This window comes from Pongo pygmaeus, chromosome 1 (genome assembly GCF_028885625.2).
Source record: "Pongo pygmaeus isolate AG05252 chromosome 1, NHGRI_mPonPyg2-v2.0_pri, whole genome shotgun sequence".
NCBI lineage: Eukaryota > Metazoa > Chordata > Mammalia > Primates > Hominidae > Pongo > Pongo pygmaeus.
The window spans coordinates 210,472,057-210,498,133 of NC_072373.2; the positions used below are offsets into that span (position 1 = coordinate 210,472,057).

Genomic DNA, 26,077 nt, shown 5'->3' on the forward strand with positions numbered 1-26,077 from the left:
AGCATTTGGGTGTGATTGTGCTTTAAGCTGACAAGATTGCCTTATATTGTGAGTCTCCCTCGATCTCTTACTTTTTTTGGCACCGTGTTATGTCTTAAAACTCTACCCAGGTGGCTGCAAACCCAAGTCCTCGCTGCCAACTTGATGTCACTTGGGGGCATCCATTACATTGTACTTGTTGTTCCTAGATTGGCCTCCCTGCATCCACAAATGATGCCACCATGAATATCCCTGTCCGTGCTCCCTTTGGACTTGTGAAAGAATTTCTCCATGATCCCTGGGTGAAAGGCCACACCGAGGACTGCCAGATTGCTTTCCAGGGTGGATGTCCCTGTTCCTAATTCCATTAGCAGTGAACAAGCATCCTCCCTCTCCTCACTAATACTTGGCATCATCTGGTTTTTGAATTTTGTCTTGTGTCACTCTATCTGAGCTCCTTTGAGATTCACATGGGTTTGAGGCAGTCTTTTCCCAAGAGTGTCACTCTTAACTCTGCCTGCTGGAATGGGCAGGAATAAGCGTATTAGGACCCACTCAGTGGCATCAGGGCTACCTGAGCCTCTTGTTCCCTGATCCACTGAGGTCCCGATGTCCTAGCTAGGCCCTGCCTCTCAAATGCACAAGGCTCATCATCACTGGCAACACTTACAAAGACAACACACAGGCTGGCACTCTTTGGTCTGAGACTGGCTATGCCACCAGCTTCTCTGTTGTGCCAAGTGTCGTCCTTCAAGGCCCTGCACGTTCCCCCTTGTCACCACCCATCTGACCTCTCTCCTTTCCTCTCTCACTCTGTGATAGCCACACTAGCCTTTCTGCTGCTGCGTCGACACATGGCACCTGCTGCTGCCTCAGGGCCTTTGCACTTGTGACTCTCCCTGTGCAAAATATTCCCTCTAGAATATGTCCATGGCTTGCACCCTTCATTCAGGTCAGGCCACAAATGATGCCTAGTTCTTGTCCATTGGAGCTAAAATAGCACTTGTCCCACTCTGTCCCCTTCCATCCCCTATAGCACTTATTTTCATAGCAAATGATCTCAGCTGTAAGTGCCTTAGACTGTGACCCACCTCCTTTTCCCTTCTATACACCAGGGGAGGACAGAGAAACTGTCCAAGTACTGGGCTTGTCATGTTCCCCTCCCCATCCTGTTGAAAACCCTCTTAATGGCTCCTTGTTGCTTTTGGGAGAAACGCAGTCTTAGCCAGGGCCAAAGGGTGTCCAATGCCTCTGCAGCCTCATTGCGTGCCACCTGTGCTTCTGTTCCTCTCCAGGGCCCTGTCCTTGCTACCCCAGGGCCTTTGTTCCTGCTGCTCTCGCCCACGGGAACGCTCCTCTCTGTGCCTACATCCTCCGCATCATTCAGTTCTCAGCTGAAACATCACTCCTCGGAGAAGCCTGACCTGGCCCCTGGTCCCCCGGGTTGGGTCCCTCTTTTATACTCTTAGCCCAATGAACTTCTCCTTCCTTGTACTTTTCAGTCAATAACACATTCCAGTACATAATTAGTCACATAATTAGTTGTGTTATTCATTGTATAATGGTCTTCCTCCAAGTTCCAAAATGTCAGGAAACATGTTGTTTTTTCTCTTTCTCTATCCCTAACAACCAGCCCAGTGTCTGGCACATTGTAGATGCTCAGAAAGTACCTCTTGAGTAAAGTTATGAAATTTGGACAGCTTGGAAATGCTGATTCCAAGCTGTCCAAATTTCATAACTTCTGGCCAGTACCATTTCAGGGGCATTTCAGGGATACTTTTAAGTGCTCTAAAAGTGAGCAGGGGAGAAGCAAATGACTCAGAGGGTGGCAACCGTACAGCAGAGCCTCCCCATCTCCTCCCTGTCTCCCCCCACCCCATCCCCTACTAATGTCACCTGACGCACTCTCTGCTGCCCACCTGGGACTCTGATTGGTCTGGGCAGGGCTTCCTTACCCCTGGGCCTGTTGGTTGGAGGTGCCAGTGCTCTTGGTGCAGAACTGGGGCACGGTTGGGGCACAGACAGCAGGCAGAAGGACCCTCACAGCCCCGCTGGGCAGCGTTGGGAGCTCCGAGGAGGTGCTGATGAAGATGGTGACATTCTCCATGGGGGCAATGGTCCCCAGGTTGGCCACGAACAGGATCCGCTCCAAATCCTCATCCAAGGTCAACTTTCCCGGTGTGCAGGAATGAGGGGTGATGGAAACCCCCTCTTGCAGAATGTTCCCTAAGTGCCAGGCTGGTGTCAGGGGCTGTACATAGATTATCTCTGATCCCCTCTAAGATTGCTGTTGTGGTAAGGGTGAGTGGCCCCATTTTGCTGATGGGAAAATCAAGGCTCAGCTTGAGGGTGACTTGTGAATAAGTAACCCATTTAACCAGGATCTGAACCCCTATGCGTCTGACTCTAAGCCTGTGAATTTTCCACTCTACCTTGCTGGGAGTGGAAAACTTGGACTCACAAAACTTCCAACAGAGGGTTACATCTTCATCCTCCAAACTCTACTTCCCACCCCAAGAACCAAATCGAAGCATCCTCCACCTTGAGGATCCATAGTTTTGCTCATGCTCTTTCCTTTTATCAAAACACCCATTCCTTCATCCCTAATTAGCCAGTCTACCCACCCACGCAACCCCTCTGTGAACACCTCCTTGGTCTCTGATCTGGGCTGGTCTTTTCCTCTAACATCATCACAACCTTTCTTGACACAGCCACTTTCTACCCCCTGCTCCCATCATGGTTACTCCTAGACAGATCCTAACTGGCCTTTCAGACTGTGATAAATCATAACAACTCAGGGACAACTTTCCACATTACACAGGATGAGTGCTCACTGAACATTTTAATAACCACGTGAACAAACTTCACCTTGATCACAGATCCAATAGTAAGAATCTCTTACATTATATTATACCTGGTCTACGTTCTAGCCCTGGCTCTTCCACTAACATGCTGTGTGATGTGCTGCCTAAAAGGCAGTAACAGCTGTCTTTTACTGACCTTGAGCCAGTTGCTCTCCCTCTCTGAGCCTCAGTTTCCTCAGTAGCAGGCATTAGTAGCCATGCTTTGAGTATTTACTGTGATGTGAGTCCTCTGCGTGCATTATCCTGGTTGAGCATCGGGTGAGGACAGCTATTTATTCCATTTTACAGAGGGAATAATTTTTTCTCTAAGCTCGCACGATTTGTGAGCAACAGGAAAGGGAGTCAAATCTTGGTGTGACTCGTCCCACAGCCTCTGAACTTAAAAGATATGTTGTTCTGTTCTCTAGAGAGACCTTTAAAATCCTTTTGTTGCCTCCCTTCCTTTGATCCTCACACTTTCGAGGTGACTACAGAAAGTCAATTACCTCTGTCTTACAGACAGTGAAGCTGAGGTTCAGAGAAGTTCATTATCGGCCCAAGGTGGCACAGGATTCCGTCCAAGATTCCTGACTAGTTCAGTGCTCTTTCTCCCTCATATCCCACTGCTATCCTTGCAGTCGGCCTGAGGCTGCAGCCCAGGCAGCCTCTGGCTGGCCAAACCCAGGTCCCGCTGCAGCGCTTCTCCTTTCCTTACCTGTGACTGTTGGGGATCGAACATGGGAGGCATCGAAGTGGCCGCTCTCCAGCTTGGCTTTGTCCTTGATCTGTACCGTCACGACACGGTCGGCAATGACTGCCTCAAAGCCAATCACCGTGGTGCACTCATCCAGGGGGTACACAAAGAGGCCTGTTGGAGCAGGGCCCAGCATCGCGGGGTGCCCCAGGCCCACCCTGCACACCCCTTGCCTGGAAGGAACCTGAACCCTTGGCCTGCCCGTTGGGTGGTGCCCACTGCCGCTTAGTGGATGCTGAGAGGCCTCGGCAGGGAGCCAGACTGGGACCTCCCAGCTCTGGGACCAGGTGGGTAAGCACAGCGACAGGGCCAGCTCTTATTTTGCAGGTGTGTGAGACTGGTGTGGCCAGAACTTCTGATTTTCCAAGAGAGGGAAAACATGGTTTTTTATGGGACTTGTGTGGGCCTCATATAGCACATCTGTGTGGTCAGTTTTGTCCATGGGCCACAAGTTTGCCACCTGTGGCATGGAAGATTGGGGCTCTGGAGGAAGACTAGGGTTCTAATCCAGACCCCATCATGTTTTCTAGCCAGGTGACCTTGGATAAGACGCTTAGCTTCTCTAGGCCTCCTAGATAATGAAACCTAATTCCCAGGGTTGTAGTGAGAATCGAAAAATAGGCACCATTTATTAAGCCACGTGCCACACATTATTATATCTTAGTGCTTCTCAAACTTTCGAAGCTCACGAATGACCTCAGATTTTGTTAAAATGCAGATTCAGATTCAGTAGCTCTGGGGTAGGGCCAGATATCCTGCAGTTCTAAGCAGCTTCTGAGTAATGCTGGTGGCTGGGGATCACATTTACAGTGTTAAGGTCTTATTTTATCTACTCTCTTAATATCGGAACAGCACAATGCTGGGTCCGGGGTGAGCCTCTCACAAACCCCGACCTCCACTCCCTCTGGGCCTCAGTCTCCTCATCTGTAAAATGGGGGCACTTGTTCCTTCTGCATGTGGAAAGCCAAAGGGCTGTTGGAAGTTATTTGGTATTTAGACCCCTGAGTCCGCAGGTGGATCCTAATTTAAGTCACCCTCTCTAGGTCTCCTTGAACACAGAACAGGGCCATTTGCCCTGCCCAGGAGATTTCTAAGGGGAAGAAAGTTTCCCTGCAGCTCCCTTTGGGTAGTGTTGGTCCTCAGGGCAGCCCTGCAGGGGTTTCAGAACCTCAGGTGGGGCTGAGGTTTGGTCACCAAAGGTTGGTAACCAAAGACATGAAGTTTGGTGGTCATGAGGCCCCATCACTGCGGATAGGAAGGGAATCCTGGCCGGTGCCCTCCTAGCTTTCCCACAATTCCCCTCCTGAAGTGGAAGGAGAGGAGTTTGATTTACAAATGACTCTGGCAGGCCAGTGTGACTCCACATCCCAGACTGTGGTTCATATTCACAGATGGTTTCTCAGTCCACAAAGTCCTGCCTTCTGTATTACCTCATCTGCTCCACCACAATCCAGGGCATCTGGACAGCAGAGAGGAGCATAGTGATTTTGAGGGGGCGGCAGCTTCCCCAGGGTCATAGGAGCAAGAACCATGGCTAGGAGTAGAGGCTCCTGGCTTTGACTGAGTCTTGATGCCTCTCCTCTTGTGAGGCTCCCTGGAGAAAGTGTGGGACTGATCAGTGGACAGTGTGCCTTGTGGACTGTAAAAGTGTGGGGACAGTCTGGCGCTGTGGCTCATGCCTGTAATCCCAGCCCTTTGGGAGGCTGAGGTGGGTAGATTGCTTGAGCTCAGGAGTTCGAGACCAGATTGGGCAACATGGCAAAACCCCGTCTCTACAAAAAATGCAAAAATTAGTTGGGTGTGGTGGCACATGCCTGTAGTCCCAGCTACTTGGGAGGCTGAGGTGGGAGGATCTCTTGAGTCCGGGAGGTAGAGGCTGCAGTGAGCCGTGATTGCACCACTGCATTCAAGCCTGAGCAACAGAATGAGACCCTGTCTCAAAGAAAAAGAAAAGTGCAGGGACAATTGGCTGGGGCTGAATCCAAACCTCCTCAGCTCAAATCCTGACCCTCCTTGCTATTAGCTTTGAGGCCTGCAAAGCAGAAATAGTCTCACCATTTTACAGATGGGGAAACAGACTCGGAGGGGTGGCATGACTTGCCTAAGGTCAGTCAGCGAGTAAATGTCAAGATAGGGATTCAATGTGGAGGAGGGGGTGGTCCCGGGGAGGCCCCAGCAGGTGTCCTTACCCTGGAAGGGCTGGGCTTCCAGGTTGCCATAGGTGAGGGAGGCAGTTAAGCCCAGGGCATAACCACTGACACAGGAGGTGACATCAGATGCAGTGAGGGGCAGGGCTGCCCCCGTGATCCAATTCAGCAAGCCGGGCATCCCACTGGCTACTCAGCCTTCAGAACCTACGAGACACAGGAAGGGCAGGAAGTGGGAAGAGGCTCCCCCAGGGCCCCTCAACCTAGTTTTCCCATTTCAGACACCCCCAAGCAGTCAAAGCATCATTGTTTTCATTTTCCCCAAGAACTTCCCAGTTCCTGGGAAGGAAGTGACTGCAGGATAACTACCAATCTTCCCTGAGAAGAGGAGAAGTGGCCATTCTCTTCCTTTCATTTTACAGGTAGAGAAACAGAGGCTTGAAAGCATGTGACCTGCTGGGATTCACTCAAAGCGTTGGCGCACAATCAGGGCTAGAGCCCAGGGAGCCTTATGTTCAGCCTGGAATTCTCCCCAACAGACCATGCGGGGAGCGGAGGGGAGTCGAGGGGCTCAGGCTCTGACCCCATCCTCTGTGCATCCCATAATCCCTAAGCCTCAGATGTTGCCTCTGCAGAATGAAGGCGTTGGAATAGCTCACCACGTCCCTCCTTCTCTGACTTCAGTGAGGCTGCCCAATGCAGTGAACACTTGGTAGGTGAGGGCCAACCCCAATAGTCACCAAAGAAAGGGGAGCCACAGTCTTCCAGGTGTAGAGGCCAAAACCTGGGAGTCATTCCTGCACCTCCTTCTCACCACCTCCCCGCCGCCCCCCGCAACACACACACAGAGCCAATCCATCGCCAAGACCCGTGTGTCTTCTCTGGAAAAGCCCTTGTATCCATCCACATCCTCCCTTCATGGCCACCAGCACCCTGTCCCAGGCCACCACCACCTCTGCCTGGACTGCAGTTCCTGATCTGCCTCTTGAATCTATTCTTGCCCAAGAATCCATCTTCCACCCACTGGCCAGAACAAACATTCTGGACGCATAAACTGGACAGGTCTCTTCTACCCCACTACCCTCTTCTACCCACCAATGGGTTCCCTTGCTTCTTGGACAGAGAACCAAAGCTTAAGGTGGCCTGAGGCTCTATGGGGTTGGGCCCCTGCTGGCCTCTCCAGCCCAGCATCACCACAGTCCCCAAACACACCCTGTGGGTCTCAGCAGTTTCCACTCCGGACACGTGTCCTGTTCCTTCCATCCCTGTGCTTGCTGCTCCTCCTGGAAGGCCCATGTCACGCCCATTTTTAAACTAGTAACCCCCTACTCATCCTTCATGGTCAACTCTGGTCCTCTCTGCAGGGAGGCCAGGCCAGTGTGCCCAGCATCCTCCGTCATCCCCCCACAGAGCTGAGTTTCTCTCCCCAAGAATATCTCTATCCATTTGTTGTGCTGCATTCTGTTTCTGAGCAATGTCTGTTACTCTCTGTTTCCCGTTTGAGCATAGGTGCTACATACGTGGGCACGGGCCACATCGACTTTGGTTTCACCTTGATTCGACTTTGGCTTCACAACCCCCTTTGTGTTGATTGAATGAATAAGAGATGCATGGCTTTCATCCTTGCAGCATGAAGGCTTCCATAGCACTTCTCAGGACCACGTCTCAATGATCTAGGGCCTCCCAAGACCCCCGCCCAAGTAATCACATGCCTTGAAGAAGTGGGGTGGGAATGGGAAGCAAAGTCAAATGAAGGGTGTAGGATAGAAGTTTGAGGTCAGATTCCCTCTGGTTTTCCTGTGTGCGGGGTAGGTGCCAGGCAAATCTTCCCTGGGCTGGTAGCCTGCTGCCCTTTATTTGCAAGGCTGTTCAATGAGTGCTGAGTACCCTGCTCTTTCTCAAAGAAGGGACTGTTTCCCCCTGGGTCCTCTCCATGTCCCCAGCTGAGATCCTTAGGTGCTCCCCCACACCCTGGCACCCCGCCAGGCCAGCAGTGGCTTTTTAATTATGTTCTCCCTCTGGGCTCAGGCCCAGACAGCTCTGGGCTTATCTTCTGTCGGGCTGACTGACAGCAGCAGGCAGATAAAGAGCCGGGAGGGAACTGCTGTCTCCCCAAGTGGCCTTCTCTCAGGAGATCTCTCTCCTGGTGGCCAGAGCAAAGCCTGGCAACTTCAAGGGGGTGGGGAGGCAAGATGTGAGGGTGCTGGACAAGATGGTGGCCTTCATTTCCTGACAGAGCCACATCCCCCCTCCCAATGTTCACTCCCCCCCAGTCCCCCTGCATCCTGGTTCGCTCTTGTCTGGAATGCTGATTGGGGAAGGCAGCCTTAGGGAGCCAGCACCCAGACATGCAGTGATCCCAGACCTCAGCTCCAGTCCACCTTGGGGTGAGATTCTGCCGAAGGCATCTTATCCAACCCAATCTACCCACATTGTCCCTGGCCCAGGGAGCGGGGCTTAGATGAGGGACATCTGATAACGGACGGCAGACTCCTTCAGCATTGACCCTTTAGAAATGTCATGCAGTTATAAAAAAGCACAAAAGCATGTCCTTTGCAGCAACATGGATGCAGCTGGAGGCCATTAGCCTAAGCGAATAATGCAGGAACCGAAAACCAAAAACCCCATATTCTCACTTGTAAGTGGGAGCTTAACTTTGTATACTCATGGACACAAAGATGGCAATAATAGACACTCGGGACTACTGGTCGGGGAGGGAAGGAGTGGGGAAAGGGTTGAAAAACTAACTGTTGGGTATTGTGCTAATACCTGGGTGATGGGATCAGTCATACCACAAAACTCACCATCATGCAATATATCCATGTAACAAACCTGTATATGTACCCCCTAAATCTAAAACAAAAGTTGAAATTATCTTAAAAAAGCATACACACGCACACACACACATGCACACAAATAAAAAACCAAAATCTATATTTCAAAAAAAAAAAAAGAATGTCAGAATCCCTTGGAAATAATAAACTTTAAATCCTGTAGGGGCCTGGTTAATGCAAATTTTTTATCAATTCATCCAGCATTGATAAGCACCTACTGTATTCCAGGCCCTGAATTAGCCACTGGCTATACAAAGATGAGACCCAGCCCAAATGGCAAGGAGTTTATAATCTAGCAGCAGAGGAAATGTGGGATTGGGGAAAGGTCATAGCAATGACAGTGGGAATTTATTAAACAGTGAAAATGTGCCAGGCATATATATTATCTCATTTAATCCTCATAAAACCTTCTAAGGTATTATTCTTCTGCAGATGAGGACAGTGAAGCCTCAAGGGAGTGTGCTGGCTTTGGATGTGGGTTTGGGGTGCCTCAATGGCACACAGGTAAATGGGTGTGCATGTAGGACTTTCTCCTGGGAGGGGCCCAGGGCCATCCCCATGAGAGACGGGGACCATGAGGACCAGAGTAGATTGTGCTGAGTGTCTTCCCTTCCAGCTCTGTCCCAACCTGGGCCTCAGGTGGGCACGGGCCACAGGAAGCATCCAGGGACAAGGACGAGGCCATGGCATCTCCGGGTCAGGGTGTGGGAAGCCAAGGCTCAGTCTTAGGAATGGTGTCTGGTGTGAGTGGGGCTTGTCAAGTGTGTGAGGGTCAACACTATGTTTACCTTCCCCACCTCCTTCCTCAGTGTGCCACACATCATGTCTTTGCCGAGTTCCTTGACTTTTGGGATGCGACATCTGGAAAAGAGCTGGTGAGGTGAGAGAAACCAGAAAGGGATTGAGTGGAGCTGGCAGAAGGGGCCTGGCAGAAGAGGGAGGGCCTTAAAGAACAAGGGAGGGAGGACTGGGGAGGGCAAGAAAAAGGATTTTTCAGAAGGAGTGCCCGGAGTTATAAATTGGATCCCCTCTCATATTCTCTAAGAGGCACATAGAAAGATTGGAATGATTTGAGGCTCTGGACTGTGTTTTCCTGATGAAACGTTGGGTCAAACCTGGATGCTAAGAGTTCTATATGGCTTAGAGGAGGTTCCTGGTGTGCCTGTTAAATACCAACACTTTTGTGATGGCCTAGAGATGCTAAATCCCAAATGGTTGCTGTCCTTCTGGGCAGGACATTATTCATATTTATGCCTGGCACATAATAGGTGCTCAATCAATATTTCTAAAGTGAAATGAATGAATGAGTGCCAGCAGCCTCCCAAGGACACTGAAGGACACCAGGTGCTGGGGATGCAGTGGGAACAGGCAGGTGTGAGTAGAGCTACTAATGGAAGAGACAGCCAGTAAATAAAGACAGAAGTTCACGATCTGGCCTCTTCTTGTCATCCCCACTGCAGCAGCCACATTGTCCCCTTGCAGTCTATTCCCAGTGGAGCAGTAAGAGTCGTCCTTTGAAGACAAGGATCCAGTTGTGTGACTCCATGGCTCAAACTCCCTGATGGCCGCCACGTCCCTCAAGCCCCCATTGATCTGAGCCCCTGCTGGTTTCCCTTCTGACCACCCCCTTAATTGATTCACTCCAGCCTCTAGACATGCACGTGCTCGTGGCTCGCTCCCTCACCCCTTCACGTCTGCTCAGGTGGCACCTTCTCAGGAAGGGCCCTGAAAACCTGCTTTAAAATTGCACCCCTCTCCTCCTTTCCTTCAGATCCCTCATCCTGCTCTGTTTGGAGTTTTTTCCATAGCATGACTCTCCAATGTGTTATGTAGAAAACATTTATTGCATTTATTGCTTTTCATCTGCCTCCTTCCACAAGGGCAGGTATTGGGGCCTGTTTTTCTCATTGATGCATCCTTAGTATCTTAAACTATGCTTGACCTCATAGAAAGGGGTGAAACATATCTGTTGAATGAATGCATGGATCCATATGTCATCACAATGCCAGGCTGGTCATTTCTGGGTTTTTCATGGGTTCCGCTGAGGGAGAGATATCCTCTGGCCATGAGGTCAGGCGCGGCTCCACAGAGAAGCTATGGAGGTTCAATCTGTTGGGCTCCCATTCCAGTTTTTACCTGCCTGCCCACCACAGGTGCCACCCGTCTTGTAACAGGCCGTCAACCCACGGGGGAAGCTCTGTAATTCTGTGCCCCTGAGTCAGTTCCTGGCCACTGCCCACCTCTCCAAACCTCCCCCTGTGTCATCTACAGCTGCCCCTGCATGGCCAGCAAACTCCCCCAGATCTTGTGCCTCTCCTGAAACTCTCTGTGTCCTTGGTCCCAGTTGCTGCTCCAAGACTGTCACTCTTCTGTCCTCCTGTCAAAACCCTTCTCCTTGGGGGGCTGATGCATTTTGGCTATCCCATCCTTGTGGCTTGCCTTCTCTAAGGTCTCAATCATACTCCTTTAGTCAACACTTGGCGCTTGGCTCATGACTTCCTCTGTTTCCCAAGCCCTGCCATCATCTCAGGTGACTTGAGCATCCTTGGGAACAGTGCATCAACAACCTGGGCATTTACCCCTTGATCCTGCGTGTCAGCAACCTTTGCTTCCTTCCCAGCTCAGCCTGCACTTCCACTCCCATGCCTTGAACTTCACATACCATCTGTGATGGGTCCGTCTTCAAGACCATTTGCTCATTCCTAAAATTGCAACCTCCCAACACTTTCCAGCTTCCTTTCTTTGTTTTTTTCCTTAGCACTTATCACCATCTGACATAATATATATCTTGCTTATTTATCTTGTTTAATGTGTCTCCTAACGCTCCAAGGTGTAATCCCTGTGAGGGCCAGGATTTTGTTTTAGTTTATTCACTGCTGTATCCACTGCCCACAGAGTAGTGCCAGGCACATAGTAGATGCTCAATAAGTATTTGCTGAATGGGTGAAATACCACTCTGAGTGCTTTACATATATGATTTTCAGCATCTCTCGGAGGTAGGTACTCTTATTATCCTTATTTGATAAATGAAAATACCAAGGCTTGAAGAGGTGAGGCAACTTGCCCATGGCCACACAGCCAGTAAACAATGAGGCTAAGAGTAAACCAAAGTAGAAGGACCATGTGCTTAAACATGAGGGTACACCATCTCCTGCGCTGAGCTTCCCCCAAGCCTTGTCACCTCTGCCTGAGCGAGTCTTGCAATCCTCTCTTCTCTCTTCCTGTTGCTGCTGCTTCACTGATCTCCCCTAGACTGTATCATCTCCTACCTGTTCCTTCAACCTCCAGGCTGTTTCCCTTCTGGTCTCCTCTGTCACCACACACACACAGACGTGCACGCACGTGCACACACACACACACACGCATGCACACACACCTCCATTTTTCCTGAGTGTAATGGCTTCCCATTGATTTTGTCCAAAAGAGTAAGTCAAACATCTAATGTGGCATTCAAGGCTCTCCCCATTGGGTCCCCGTCTCTCTCCAGTGCCACCGCCCTCCACGTTCTTCATGCTCGCCTTCCTCCAAACACACTGACCCTCTCACCATGCCCTGAACACGTCAGGTTCTTTGCCACCCTTTGCCTTCTCTGCCGTCAAAGTCTTGTTCATCTTTCAAGGCTTAGATCCACCTCCTCCAGGAAGCCTTCTCCTTCTCTGACACTCCAGTCCATCAGACACGCTCTCCTTGGGGCTTCCATAGCCTTTGGGCCCTTGTCTATCACACCCCACATCCTGCGGCACTGTAACCACTCATCTGCAATGGCTTTATCTTCCCATGGGGCTGTGAGTTCTGAAAGAGCAATGGCTGCACCTCCTCCTTTGCCTTGTTCCAGCTCCCTGGATTGTGCTTGGTTTGGACAAGGGCCTCTGAATAGGGGCATCTACCAGGTTCTAGTGCTTTACAGGCATTGCTAATATATCTACTCCCAATTTCCAGGTTCGGACGGAGGTCCAAAAGCCATCACACAGCCAGAGAGTGGCCAAGCTGAATGGAAACCAGCCCGGACTCCAAAGCCTGCTCTTTCCCCTGCTCAGGCTGCTTCCCAGTTCATGCTGAGCACAGGAGGGAAGAGAGTGCTGGGGCCCTGCTGGCTTCAGCCATCACAAGGGAGGTGGAGGTGGCAGGGGGCTGTGTCAGGGCTCCTGGGGTCAAGGAGAAGGCCCTCATGCCCCTCTTGCTGGGGGATATTTGCTTTTCAGAAAGAGATTGAGAAGGCAGAAACTTGCCCGTGGGGTAGTGGTTAGGGGTGCCTAGGTCCCAGTCTCTGGGGAACTGCCTGAGGTTAGAGTTCCTGGGATGGCCACTTTTATAGTAATTGGCCCAGTCACTCTGCTGGGCTCTGCCACTCACATTTTGCGTGTTCTTGAGCAAGTTACTAAACCTCCGTGTGCCTTAGCTTCCTCCAGGTCTGAGCTGGGAAGGTCCCATGGGCCTCTGCCTAGCATCTGCCTTAGCAAATCCTGACCCTGACTCTGATCTTATTGCTGAAATCTACCCTTTCCCTTGCATCCCCCGCACATTGTTGTCCCAGAAACATGTTCCTCCCACCTGCAAAGCCCATTCTGGAAGCAACTCACCCTCAACCTGGCCTGATCCCTCCCAGATGCTTCTCCATAGAGTTGGGGTCCCCTAGCTGTGTGGGCTCAGCCAGGCCTGGGCTAGACGAAGACTGTGAGCCCACAAGCAATTCTGGGCTTGCCACCTGCCCTCTTACCTGGGGCTAGGGGCCTTTGCTTCTTTTCTCATCTCCAGCCCCTCTAGGAAGTCCTGCTTTCATAGCCCCTTTAGAAGCCTGTGCTGCAAGGGCCACCCAATCACAGATAGCACCAACACTCTTATCAAAGTGGGGCCAAGTCGGTAGGTTCTCTGGATCTGGTCTGATTGTTCTAACCTTCTAGAATTCTGGGCTTCTCGTATTCTGGTCTCTTTCCTCTAACCTCCCCGCGTAGGCCTATATCCAGCCAACATGGGTAACAAATCCCTGATTGTGAGGCCCACCCTCACCCCGTTTACCCCATGCTCCAGCCAGTCAAGACCTCTTGCTATGCCTCCAAACAAGGCTGACTTCTGCTACTGCTATCTCTTCTGGCACTGTGGGCTTTGCCAGGAATGCTGTCTCCACCTCTCCCTCCTTAGCCATCCTTCAAGGCCAGCTTCAATGCCACCACCTCCATGGAGCCTTCTCTGGGTCCTGCATTGCCTAAGATTGCCCCCTGCCACCAGCACAGTCAGCACCACTCATGTTATTTGTCTCATCATCCATGTGCCGTGTGTCCATTTAACAGACCTATATGGAGGACCTGCTCTGTGCCAGACACTGCTAGGCTGGGCTACTGCAACGACCAAGAAGTACAGGGCCTCTGCCCTCAGGCCTTGTGTCCTGTCCCCCACCCACCCCAACCAGGAGCAGTTAGTCCCCAGAACTTGAGACAGGATACTCTGTCTCTCCTCAGTGTCTGGCCCATAGTTAGTGCTTAACAATGAATGTATGGCATGTGCTCTATTGGTTGAACGAATGAGTCAGTGGCCAAATAAATAGAATGAAATGTGCCATGGGGTGGATATAGGACTTGGCTACGGGTTCATCTAAAGAATCTAACAATGGGAGAAATTTATTTCAGCCCAGCCCATGAGATTCTATCCTGGAGATAGCTGTAGTCTCCTTTGGTAGGGGCTGGGGGTTGGGGGAGTAGTCAAAGTACAGAATGCTCAGGCTTCTCAGTGCTTTGCGTCCTCACACTGCCTTAGAGACCTGGAGTCCAGCCAGTTGAGATGTCCTGGACAGTCAGTCTGGACAGGAGGCTGGGGCCAAGCCACACACGGTGTCTGGGGCTTCCAGCTAGAAGACTGTGTTTAGGCCTGCTGAAGAAGGGAGAAATAGGCACATCCACATTTGAAAAGATAAATGAGGGCCATCTATCTGGGCTAAGCGTCTGAAAAGATGCTTGTCAGATTAGATCAACGAGGAAGTGGTTTACATATACAGAAATTGCGCCGTGCCGGTCCACTGGGGGGCCCAGTAAGATTCCTGCGTTGGAGCCTCTGCTCACTGAGGGTCACTCAAAAATGCGCCCACACATCGCTGGGAAAATTGGGCTTTATTACACAAATTCAATGTACACCCACCTTTCCAGGGGCATGTTTGCAAGGTGAGCTCACCCAGCCGAGCTGCCAGCATCCCTGTGGCTCCACTGAAAAGCACTAAGTAAATTCTCTATGTGGCTTCAAGCCTTGTCCCTGTCTCCAGCACACAGCTCTCCATGTGCTGAGGGGCTCACCGGCTGGTGGCTCAGAGGGAGAGCTGTTTTTGAATCCAGCCACTGCCCCTCTAGAGCTACTCTGTTGCAGTGGGGCTCCTAGGGAGTTGAAGAGTAAATCCTTGTGCTGTGCCTGCTGGCAAAACCTCGAAGTGGTAAAGTGACAGGCTAGGAAGTAAATTCCTGCCCCTGGAACCTGCCTTTCCTTTTCCTTCTCCAGTGTTCTCTCATTGGATGTTCCTTTGAAATTCAGTTTCACCCTCTGTATAGTGGGCAGGTAAAAATGTCTTCTCTTTCTTAGGGTTATTGAGAAGCTTGCAAGGGAGACACTGCCCTATAAAATGTCTGCCTCAGTTTCAGGTCCGCAGTAAATGTTGGCCATTGCTTTAATTCCCTTTTCTCTTTGGGTTATCCTCCCGGCTTCACTCTCCCACCCACTATGACTGCATCTGTGCACCTGAGCTTTTGGCATTTCCCCATGGTGGTTCTGGCCACCTACAGCCCTCAGACCTGTCACCCAGCCATCCCAGGGCCCCCTGCCTAGGTGTTGGCTAAAGAATACATTCATTGCCTTCCCTTCTTTCTGAGGTCCCAGAGCAGTTTGGGCCAACCTGTGAGTGAGACTGCTTCCCCGCACACACTGCGCCCCCTCCACAGAGAGGCTTTGTGGGGAGGCAGAGGGCACTGGACTGGGAGTCAAAGCGCCCCCTGGCCTGAGTAAGAGCAGCTGGCTGGCAGGTGCACTAACTCAGCCTGTTCTGCCAGCTCTGCCACCAACTGCGTATGAACTCCAGACTGGGACCCTGCTGTCATGCATATGGTCTGTCCATACCTCTTGGGCCTGGACGGAGCACAGCTGGTGGGGCATAAAGATTGGTGGGGTCTTAAGACCCTGGGGTGGGGGTCAAAGCTGTACTTCTTCCTTGTTATGGTTCTTAGCACATGGAACAGTGCCTAAAACAGTTTTCAAAAAATATCAGCTAACACATATTGAGCCATGAGTAGATGCCAGGTAGTGTTCTAAGTGCTTTTCATGAATTAGTTCTAGTAGCCCTCGGGACAATCCTATCAAGAAGGCAAGGCTATTATCCCCATTTTGCAGAAGAGGAAACTGAAGCCCAGGTTGGTTACATTTCTTGGTCAAGGTAATACATTTGTAAGTGGTGGAGCTGGTGGTGGGATTTGGACTCCACCTTCAGAGATCGAGCTCCTAACCACAAAGATTCATCACCCTCTATACTTATTTGCTGAATGAATACATGAATGACCTGGAGAAGGTCCTTCCCACAGGGTCCCTCTGGGCTCTGAGTACTGGCATCTTTATCTAACAACAAGAGGAGGTGCACCTGGAGAATTCATCCCACCCATCTCTTCAGATTGACAGTCCAGGGTCTCAGCTGCTCTGAGAGACAACCCATATCAGGACTGAAGATGTATACTCATTCCTCATGCGCCCCACCCAGTTGAAGGGATCTGTGTGTCTGACTACTTAGTCTCTTCTCAGAGGTGGCACTGTTTCCTGAGTGCCAGGGGGATTTTCACGCTGAATCCCCAGAAAGACCCTATGAAGCAGCTCATCCTCACTTTGCAGCAGAGGAAACCAAGACCTAGAAAGGTGAAGAAAACCTCAGGGTTACACAGTGAGTGGGTGTAGAGCCAGGATTTGAATCCAAGCATCTGGTCCCAGATCCTGGGTTGTTAATGGCACCCCCCCTGCTGCCTGCTCCTTTCCAGCGAGGTCCAGGTGCCCAGGCTGAGTTAGTGCACCTGCCAGCCAGCTGCTCTTATGCAGGGCCTGTGACCCCTCCACACCGACTGCGGCAAACCCCCAGGGCTCCACCTCTCACTGGCTCCTGCCCTTTTGCTGTGCTTTCTAGGAGTGGGGAGGTGGGGGTAGGAGTGGGGAAAGGAGACAGCATCTTCCCCATGTTTTGAGTGGGATAGTGGATCAGTACCCTGGCTCTCTCTCCTACCAAATCAGCACACTAGAGATGACTCCCATTTTGAAGTCATTTCAACAAGACGCCACTGGAGGCTGAGCGCGGTGGCTCACGCCTGTAATCCCAGCATTTTGGAAGGCTGAGGTGCGTGGATCGCTTAAGGTCAGGAGTTTGAGACCAGCCTGGCCAGCATGGTGAAACCCCGCCTTTACTAAAACTACAAAAATTAGCCAGGCGGGGCATCAGGTGCCTGTAGTCCCAGCTACTCAGGAGGCTGAGGCACGAGAATCGCTTGAACCTGGGAGGTGGAGCTTGCGGTGAGCTAAGATCGCACTACTGCACTCCAGGCTGGGCAACAGAGTGAGACTCTGTCTCAAAAAGCAAAAACAAAAACAAAATAAAAAACAAAACTGGAACACAAGGGACACACAAAGAGGCCTCAGAATGGATCTCATGGGGCATCTTACTGCAGGAAAACCTTGGGCAAGGTTGGTATTGCCCCCTTCTTGGGCTCCAGCTGGTGCAGAACCAGCCGAAGGTTAAGAGGGAAGGGAGAGACAGTTGGAGAGGCTGCATTTAGAATACCGAGTTTCCCACTGCCAACCAGGTCTAAGGAGGCAGGGTTTTAGGGTTTAGAGGTTCCCGACACTTTGCACAAACTCCTCCATTGGGTCGTGGGCACTGTGCTAAGAAAGTTATGTGGATGATCACACGGATCCCTCATAACCCTGTAAGTGCAATCTTTCTTTCTTTTTACAGGTGATCTGAGTGAATATAAGAGAGGTTAGTAAAACTGCCCAAGGTCATAAAGCTAGGAAGGGATGACTCTGGGAACTGAACCCCGGGCGTTTCCATTCCAGTGCCTCTGCATTTACCACTATGCCATAGCAAAATCCATGGTAATGGTATCCCACATCCCCAGAGGCAAGAGAAAAGCCCTCTCTTTGAGAGTCCCAGGTACGACATGGGGTTGTCAGCAACACAGACTAAACCAACCAGGGACAAGGAAGCAGAGAGAGGAGGCCAGCTGCAGAGTCCCCCTCGTCAGCCAGCCTGGGCATCAGGAGCTCCTCAGGCTCTAGGAATTAGGCTCAAAGCCAGGCTTTGACTTGTAGCACTGGGTGACACAGGCAACCTACTTCACCTCCCTGACCTCAGTTTTCTGATCTATAAAAGGGCACAGAAGTAGAGCTCACCTCCCTGCCTCATGATGATGAGAAGGAGGACTGTGGGTAAAGTGCCAGGCACAGTGCCTGGCTGACTGTGAAGGTGAGCTGGTGGCTTTGCCCTGTGTAGGGGAAGGTGGGATGTGGGGATAAAGCTAATCAAGGCCAGACTTCCTGATAGGCTTGTAAGGAATCTTTTAGAAATGCAGTATCTTAGAAAAGTCTTCAAGAATTCAAAGGAAAGGATTAAAAATGATGGAATTGTATGTATTGAAGAGGCTGTAGCCCCTGACCAGCTTACCCTTTCAAATTCATCACTGAGACTGGGCAGGGTGGCTCATGCCTGTAATCCTACCATTTGGGAAGCTGAAATGGAAGGATTGCTTGAGGCCAGGAGTTTGAGACCAGCCTGGGCAACATATGGGGACCATCTCTACACACATACACAGAAATTAGCTAGGTGTGGTGGCACACCTGAATCCCAGCTTCTTGGGAGGCTGAGGTGGGAGAATTGCCTGAGCCCAGGAGTTCCAGGCTGCAGTGAGATATGATCATATCACTGTGCTCCAGCCTGGGAGACAGAGTAAGACTCTGTCCCCCAACCAAAAAAAAAAAAAAAAAAAAAAAGAAATCCACCACCGAGTCATGAAAGTAATCATAATGAGCCTTCATAGAAAGCAATTTATAATTAAAGCACTTTCACATCCATGAATTAATTAGGGCTCTATGAATAAGGGCAAAATAAGGATTATTATCCCATTTTTAAGGATCAGGAGACTGAGGCTCAGAGGGGAAATAGCACAAGAGGATTGTAGCTTCCAGGGCAGAACTTCCTCTGTGAATAGGGGACCTGCTACTTTGCTGTGCTGAGGCAGAGGCCAATCCTGCTGGCCACCAAGCATTCAGATCTGCCGGTCAGCCCTGAGTGCTAGTGGTCAGAGAAGGAGGGCTAAGATCCTTGAAGGGACTCAACCAAAGATGACCTTTCCTTTCTCCTGTATTTCCTATAAGTATTCTGATCAAGGCTATGATGCCCCGCTCTTGAATAAGGCTGCATGTGATCTTCATGCAATTGTACAGATCTTCTGCCTTATCCTCTGCTGGGTGCATGGTAAGCTGCAGCTCCCAGCTTCCTTGAAGGCCTAGATGTGCCTCTGGCTTCAGCCAATGAAATGTGTGGAAGTGACGTGTGTCACTTCTGGGTGGAAGCTTTCAAAGCCAGTGTGTGCTTGCCCATGTCATGTTCTCTGCCACAGCGATCATGGAGGAATGTGCCCCTGAGGAGCCTCCATTAGAGGCATGGCCTACTTTGGACATGGAGCAAGAGCAGGAATTACGTTGCTGCTTTTTTACTGCAGCGTAGCCTAATCTAACTTGGCTAGTACAGCCATGAATGTTTGGGTCTTTGAGCAAAGGTGATGGTCCCAGGAATAGAATCCATGGTATCCAAAGGGAGTAAGAGATGGAGGAAGGTGAGATTGGCCAGTGGGTCCACTAGAATATAAGCTCTAGGAAGACAGAGATCTTTGTATATTTTGTCAACAATTGTATTCCCAGTGCCTTAGAAGAGACACTGACAATCAGCAGGTGCTCATTAAATGCTGAATAAACTAATGAATGACTTGAGGTGAGGCAGGCAATGCAGAAGCAAGAGGCCTGAAAGGCAAAAGTGAATAGTTCTGGAAAGAACTCCATAGTCATTCATTCATAAACTCCACAAGCATTAAACACTTATCATGAGAGATCCGCATGTTAACCCAATAATTTGACCAGAAAAAGCCCACTGTAAGTGAATCCACTTAAAACAGAGACCAACGTGTCATAGGAAAGGGTGAATGAAGAAAAGATTTCAGTTGGGATTTCATTTTGAAAAATGAGACTAAAAATATGAAAACAGAACCTTATGTTGGACCAAAATAAGATTATAGTTACAACCATGTGCCAAAACTTTCAGTCCTCAAAGGACAAATCAAATATTGATTGGTTTAGCAGGGCATGGTTTTCCTGAACAAAATTATATGCTAGCATGATGTGACATTTTTAAAAAGGTCGTATTTCACTGTCACAGCATAATGATTACAGTTTCTTATCATGAACTCATTGTTGTCCATATTCTCTTCTGTCATTCTCTGGCCTAAATGCCAGGTTCTCATTCATCTATGGCCTTGTGTAGGACTAGGAGTCCTCCAATGTCCTCTTTGATTGGCCTCACTAACTCCCACAACTTTCACATGATGTCAGTTTCACCGTGCAATCCTTTGGCTTTGTATGATCAGCTGCTTACCCCACCTGACGGAGAAACTGATGGACATGGGTATTGGGTGAAGGGCAGGGATCAACGCTGGTTCTGAGCAAGAACAGACATTTATTCAGGGACTACTTTTGTAAGTGGACAGTCTATTCATGTTCTCTATTAGGGTGACATTTTAAAAAACCTACGACCTTGGCCGGGCACGGTGGCTCACGCCTGTAATCCCAGCACTTTGGGAGGCTGAGGTGGGCGGGTCACCTGAGGTCAGGAGTTCGAGACCAGCCTGGCTAACATGGGGAAATTCTGTTTCTACTAAAAATACAAAAAATTAGCCAGGCTTGGTGGTGCACACGTGTAATCCCAGCTATTCAGGAGGCTGAGGCAGGAGAACCACTTGAACCCAGGAGGCGGAGGTTGCAGTGAGCTGAGATCGCACCATTGCACTCCAGCCTGGGCAACAAGAGCAAAACTCCGTCAAACAAACCAACCTACAACCTCACATCTATGGGGTCACAGATAATGATTAAGCAGACCCCTCCACGGGGCCTGAATAAGGAAAGGGAGATACTACGGCGAACCAGGTAGACCCATCTCCTGCCCTCCAGCCACTCCCTCAATGGCCGCATTCTAGGCTGGGTTGGGACCATCACTCCAGCTGCCTGCCCTGGCCCTGGGTCCTGTCTCTGTCTCCACGGTGGCACCCATGGAAGGAACCTCTTGGCAGAGAGTCCTGCGCCCAGCAGTTTGATCCTTATTGTGGTCATAGGAATAGGGAGAAGAGCTTTGTGCTGAGACACCTGGGGACTCTTGCCTTAGGAAGATTCACAATGCACGATCTAGCAAAGGGTTTTCAAACTGGAGACTAGGATCCTTCCATTCCAGACCACAGTGAGGATTCAAGAGGTGAGATTTCAATTTCTCAGGCTTGTTAATTTGTCTTCCTGAGATCTTGATCTGACCACGGTGCTTCCCTGCTCTGGGACTGTTCATAGTCTTCACTAAGCCTGACTTGTTCACGTCAAATTCAGCTCCGCCCCCACAATCCCCCTTTGCAGCCTGATTCCGTATTTCTCTTCCACTCTGACTCTGTGTTCCAGACTAGAATATGTGCTCTTCCCCAGACCAGACCTCTGTGAGCCTCAACTTTGCACCCTTGTTTATGTTTCTCCCTCAACCCAGAGCCCTGTGATCCCATCTCTGTGTTTTGAAACCTACTCATCCTGCTGGGTCCTTTCAAACCCACCTCCTCCCTGAAGCCTTTCCCCACCCCTTTACCTAGGAGTGACTGTTCCCTCCTCTGGGCATCTAGGATCCAACTTTGCTCAGCTAAATCCTGCTGTAACAATCTCCATGCATGGAGCGGTCTTAAGTTCTCTTCTAGAGGGTGGCACTGCTGTTTGCTATTGCTAGCTCTTTGAGCTCTCCGAGACTCAGTTTTATCACCTGTAAAGTAAAGATTAGTAAAACCTCATGGGAGGCCGGGCATGGTGGCTCACGCCTGTAATCCCAGCATTTTGGGAGGGTGAGGCAGGTGGATCACTTGAGGCTGGGAGTTTGAGACCAGCCAGACCAACATGGAGAAACCCTGTCTCTACTAAAAATACAAAATTAGCCTGGCGTGGTGGTGCATGCCTGTAATCCCAGCTACTTGGGAGGCCGAGGCAGGTGAATTGCTTGAACCTGGGAGGCAGAGGTTGCGGTGAGCCAAGATCATGCCATTGCACTCCAGCCTGGGCAACAAGAGTGAAACTCCGTCTCAAAAATAAATAAATAAATAAATAAATAAAACCCCATGGGTAAGGCACCAGGTAAGGGAATGACACAAGGCAAGGAAGAAACTAGGTACTACTCTTTGTCCCTTTTTCCCCCACCCCCGTGTCTAACTGTTCCTTCTCTGCTAGTTTTGCAGGCTCATCCTTGGGGCCAGGACTATAGAGATGCAAGTGACCAGCCGCTGAAGACAAAAATTCCTCCAGGTTCAGACTTGCCCTGCCCTGCTTTGATGCATAAGCAGTTGACTCAATAAAGATGTGCCTCTGACCCAGCCCTTGCCTCTGTGCCTCAAATCCAGGAGCTCTTCTCCTGAGTGCTATTTTGCATAAGCTTGGGTAATTGATGACCATTGGTCTCCCCACTTGAGACTGCAAGCCTCCTGAGGACAGAGACACAACATCCTGCCCAGAGCCCAGCATGAAGTGGGCGCCCAGTGATCCGATGGTTTTCATTCCTTTCCCTATTTCCACCCTTTCTTGTCTGTTGATTCAAACTGACACTGATGGACCAAGACCTCCTGCCCCTCCTAGCCCTGCCTGCACTCACACTCCGGTTATGTGGGGAACAGTTCCCTGTTCCTCTCTGCCCATCCACGTAGTCACATCCATCCATTGCTTCCTCCAAATCCCCACTCTAGTGTCACCTCCTTCAGGAAGCCTGCCTAGCCCCACACAGAACACCGCTGATCCCAATTCCCTCTCCCTAAGAAATCCAGGAACCCAGAGGGTTTCATAGGATGAGAAGACTTGTGCACCTCTGGTGACCTGGAGTCATACTCAGTGAAGTGACCCCACTGGGCTGTTCCCAGTTCCCCCAGGGATATCTGTCAGCTTCCTGTTTAGGTGACCCTCTTCTTGGCCTTGGTCAAGCTCCTTCCCAGGCTGACTGGAGCAAGGACGCCTGTGAGACCACGAGAAACCTGTGTCTGCATAGCCTGGTCATTGGTCACTCGAGGTTGTGTTGTAGAGGGAACCATCAGGAGTACCGAGAGAAACCCAGGTAAGTATTTAGCAGAGACGACAGCTGGTATCTGACAAGGAGCCCCGGCCAGTGGCCTGGAGGAGTGCTGTCCCTGAGCCCCTGGGTGCCTCTTCCACTACCCTCCTTTCCTCAGAGCTGTCCCTTGTCCCCATGGAGCTGGCCTCTCACAGAGCCATAAACAGCATTTGCATCATTGTCTGGTAAGGAGAGGCCAGCCAGTCAGTGAAGGTGCTGGCTCAGAGCAGAGCCTGGAGCAAAGCCGCAATGAGTGAGACAGAGGAAGCACAAAGGTGCTTCTTCCCTCTGGGCCCAGGGGCTGCCAGGTGAGTAGGGGCCGCAGGGATGGCTGAGTGGGTGTCCTAGCCCCTTGGAACAGAACACCGGTGTCATCACCCTGGGTGGGGCTCCCTGTCTTCTACCTCCTCCCCCCAGCCAGGACAACTTTATTAACAGCCTAATCGCCAATGTCTAGAGCACCTTCTGAGAGCTGCGTCTGGCCCAGATCTGGGGCTGGTCTTCACCCCATTTTCTGTGAGGTCACAGATCCTGAGTTTCCTAATCCCTGAAGCTGAGGAGGCTGCTCAGAGCCTGAGCCATTTCCAGGTCAGGAGCCTTGGCCCATCTCAGGCCAGCAAGGCAGTGGGGTCTGCAGGCCACCCACCTGGGCACAGTGACCACCAGCCCTGCACCATCACCTGGATGGGGCTGGATTGGAGACAACTGAAGCACTATCCCTGAAGACAGATGCCAGCCAAGGCTGGGTGATGAGGGCCCCACAGCCACATACCAGACCTTGGGGACCCTGCCCAGCAACCTTTGGGTCAAGTTCAACTCACAATCCTCTGCATGTGCACACGTGTGCACACACACACTGCACTCTTAAATCCCTGCACAGCAGCAAACACAGGGTGTCCCCCACATGCACCCACAAACATGTAAACACATTTATATACACACACAGACCTGCTTACCAACTCATGTAGTTCTCCGATATACATCACTACCCTCCAGGTAATCCCCTTACACACACATGCCCCAATATACCTTTCAAGAGCATATGCCTGCATGCATCACACACACACACATGCACATGTGCTCAGCCCCACTGGCCAACCCAGCTGACCACAGAGCCTTGTGGCCTCACGGCCTCTTCCCAGGAGCAGGAGGACCGGAGCTCATCTAGACTCCTTTGAGCCTTGTCCAGTCCCCATGAGCTGGCTGGGTTTAGACAGGTGAGCCCAGGGAAGGGGCCGCGCCTCAGCAGAGAAGACTTACTTCCTATGTCTAAAAAAAAAAGAAGGAAGGAGGTAAGGAAGGACAGGAGAGGGGGGGCAAAGAAAGAAAGAGAGAGAAAGAAAGAGAGGGAAAGAAAAGGAAAGAGAGAGAGAGGGAAAGAAAAAGAATAAAAAAGAAAAGAGAAAGAGAGAAAAAGAAAGAAAAAGCAAAAGAAGGAACAGGGTTAGTGGAAGAGGCAGGATGGTGTGACGCCTGTTGCTCTTCAGAAGGGAGGAGGGAATGGTTCTGGCCCCCGCCCCACAGGCTTCCTTCTGCTGCTGTGGTGCCGGCGGGAGCATGGGGTGGAACTGTTGGGGCTGCCGCAGATGTTATGGTGGAACTTCCAGTGGAGGCTTGATGCGTTAGCAGGCGCCACACTGCACCCGCTGCTGAGTTCCTCTCCCCTAGCCGCCTCCCTCTGCCCGAGGACCTTTTCTCCTTCCCCTCTTACCTTGCAGGAGCCCAGGGACGCGGGGCTCAGGAAAGGGTGTGCGCTTGGCCGGTGGCTCTGGGGACGGTCACAAGCTGCGGGGCATCCGAAGGGCAGCAGGCATGAGCCCGGCTGCCGGGGTGGGCACCCTGCAGAGCTCCTGACTGCCCCAGAGCTCTGGAGGACAGACGAGGGATGATGGGGGACTGACCAGGAAGTGGTGGAAACAGGTGGCAGGGACGGAAGGTTGAGAGAGGGAGGAAGGAGGCAGAGACAGAGAAGAGAGAGACAGACACAAAGAGAAGGAGACGCAGAGACTCACACACAGAAAGCAAACAAGAAAGAGAAGAGGGAGCAGGAGAAGGGGTGGGGAGGGAGAGAAATAGAGGAGACAGACAGAAAGAGAGAGAGAGAGAGAGAGAGAGCTGGACCTGAGTAGCAACATGTGGCCATGCTCCCTCACTTCTTATGCTGAAGCATCCTGGGCTCCTCCCCATGGTGCCTGACACAGTGTACACACCCTGACACACATGCCCATAGACACACAAACTCACCACACACACACACACACACACACACACACCCATGCATGCGCTTGCCCACCCAGAGCAGCCCCCTTGTCCAGCCTCTCCTCCTCACACAAGTGGGGCCAGCCCTTACCTTATCCCAGAAGCAACACGTGTCTGGGTACACACTCCCTCTCTCCACTGCCACAGTGACTGCCTTCTGCACCCAGCACTGCTGGAGGTGCGGTCCGGGGCTGGGCTCCAGTGCCCAAGCCCTGCGCCTGCTGCCCTGGCAGCTGGCTTGATCAATGCCCACATTGCGATAGCTGTTTAGGTGGCCTGCAGGAAGCCGAGCCATTTGTTTTGTCAGAGCGTAACCATGACAATCACCCCATATGCACACACCGCTGGTGCTGTTTCCCCACCCCTCGCCCTTCCCTCCCCTCTTCTCTGGAGCACAGGAGAAAGCTGGAGGCCACTTAGCAGCCTCAGCTAATCCCTGCTGGGGCTGAAGGAAAGGGCCTGGCTGGTGATAACAGTCCTGCGGGCAGCTCCTCCCTGGGGAGTGGGGCTGCCTCCAGGGTATTTCAGCACTGTGCAGAGTCTGCCTTCCCCAGGGGTACCTACTGCCTGTGCAGGAGCTGGCCCCTCTATATCTCCCTGCCCCCCAGCAAGTTGATTTTTTAGCCAAGTGTTACAAGCTGCCAATCCATTCTCCCCAGTGAGGCCACGGTATAGTGAACAGACTGCATTGGTGACTGTGGTCACAGGCAGGTCCTCTGCCGGGGCCTTTGGTCATGCCTGTTCACCCTTAGAGTCCCAAGCCATCCCTTGCTGCCCCTGGCCATGCCAAAGCCACATGGGAAATTGCTAGGATTCTAGGTGCAGCTCCTGGAGGCATCAGACTGGAGGTCTGGCCTTTGGAGATACAAAGTTGG

At 51.2% G+C, this 26,077-nt stretch overlaps 1 protein-coding gene across 9 annotated transcripts in view; it reads right to left on the reverse strand.

Annotated features, from left to right (window-relative positions):
- VWA5B1 (von Willebrand factor A domain containing 5B1) overlaps positions 1 to 25,507 on the reverse strand; it is a 68,514-nt gene extending 43,007 nt beyond the window's left edge. For 2 of the 9 annotated variants that reach the window (XM_054453640.1, XM_054453667.1), the window contains exons 1-4: positions 25,294 to 25,463; positions 5,766 to 5,930; positions 3,538 to 3,690; positions 1,935 to 2,205 (exon numbers count right to left, since the gene is read on the reverse strand). In XM_054453640.1, the coding sequence (XP_054309615.1) occupies positions 1,935 to 2,205; positions 3,538 to 3,690; positions 5,766 to 5,904 (563 nt within the window). In that variant the 5' untranslated portion in view covers positions 5,905 to 5,930; positions 25,294 to 25,463. Of the gene's footprint in view, positions 1 to 1,934; positions 2,206 to 3,537; positions 3,691 to 5,765; positions 5,931 to 13,137; positions 13,200 to 13,274; positions 13,429 to 25,293 lie in introns of those variants that run through there. The other 7 variants (XM_054453622.1, XM_054453597.1, XM_054453630.1 and 4 more) reach the window with 5 other exon arrangements.
- Positions 25,508 to 26,077: the final 570 nt, after the last annotated feature.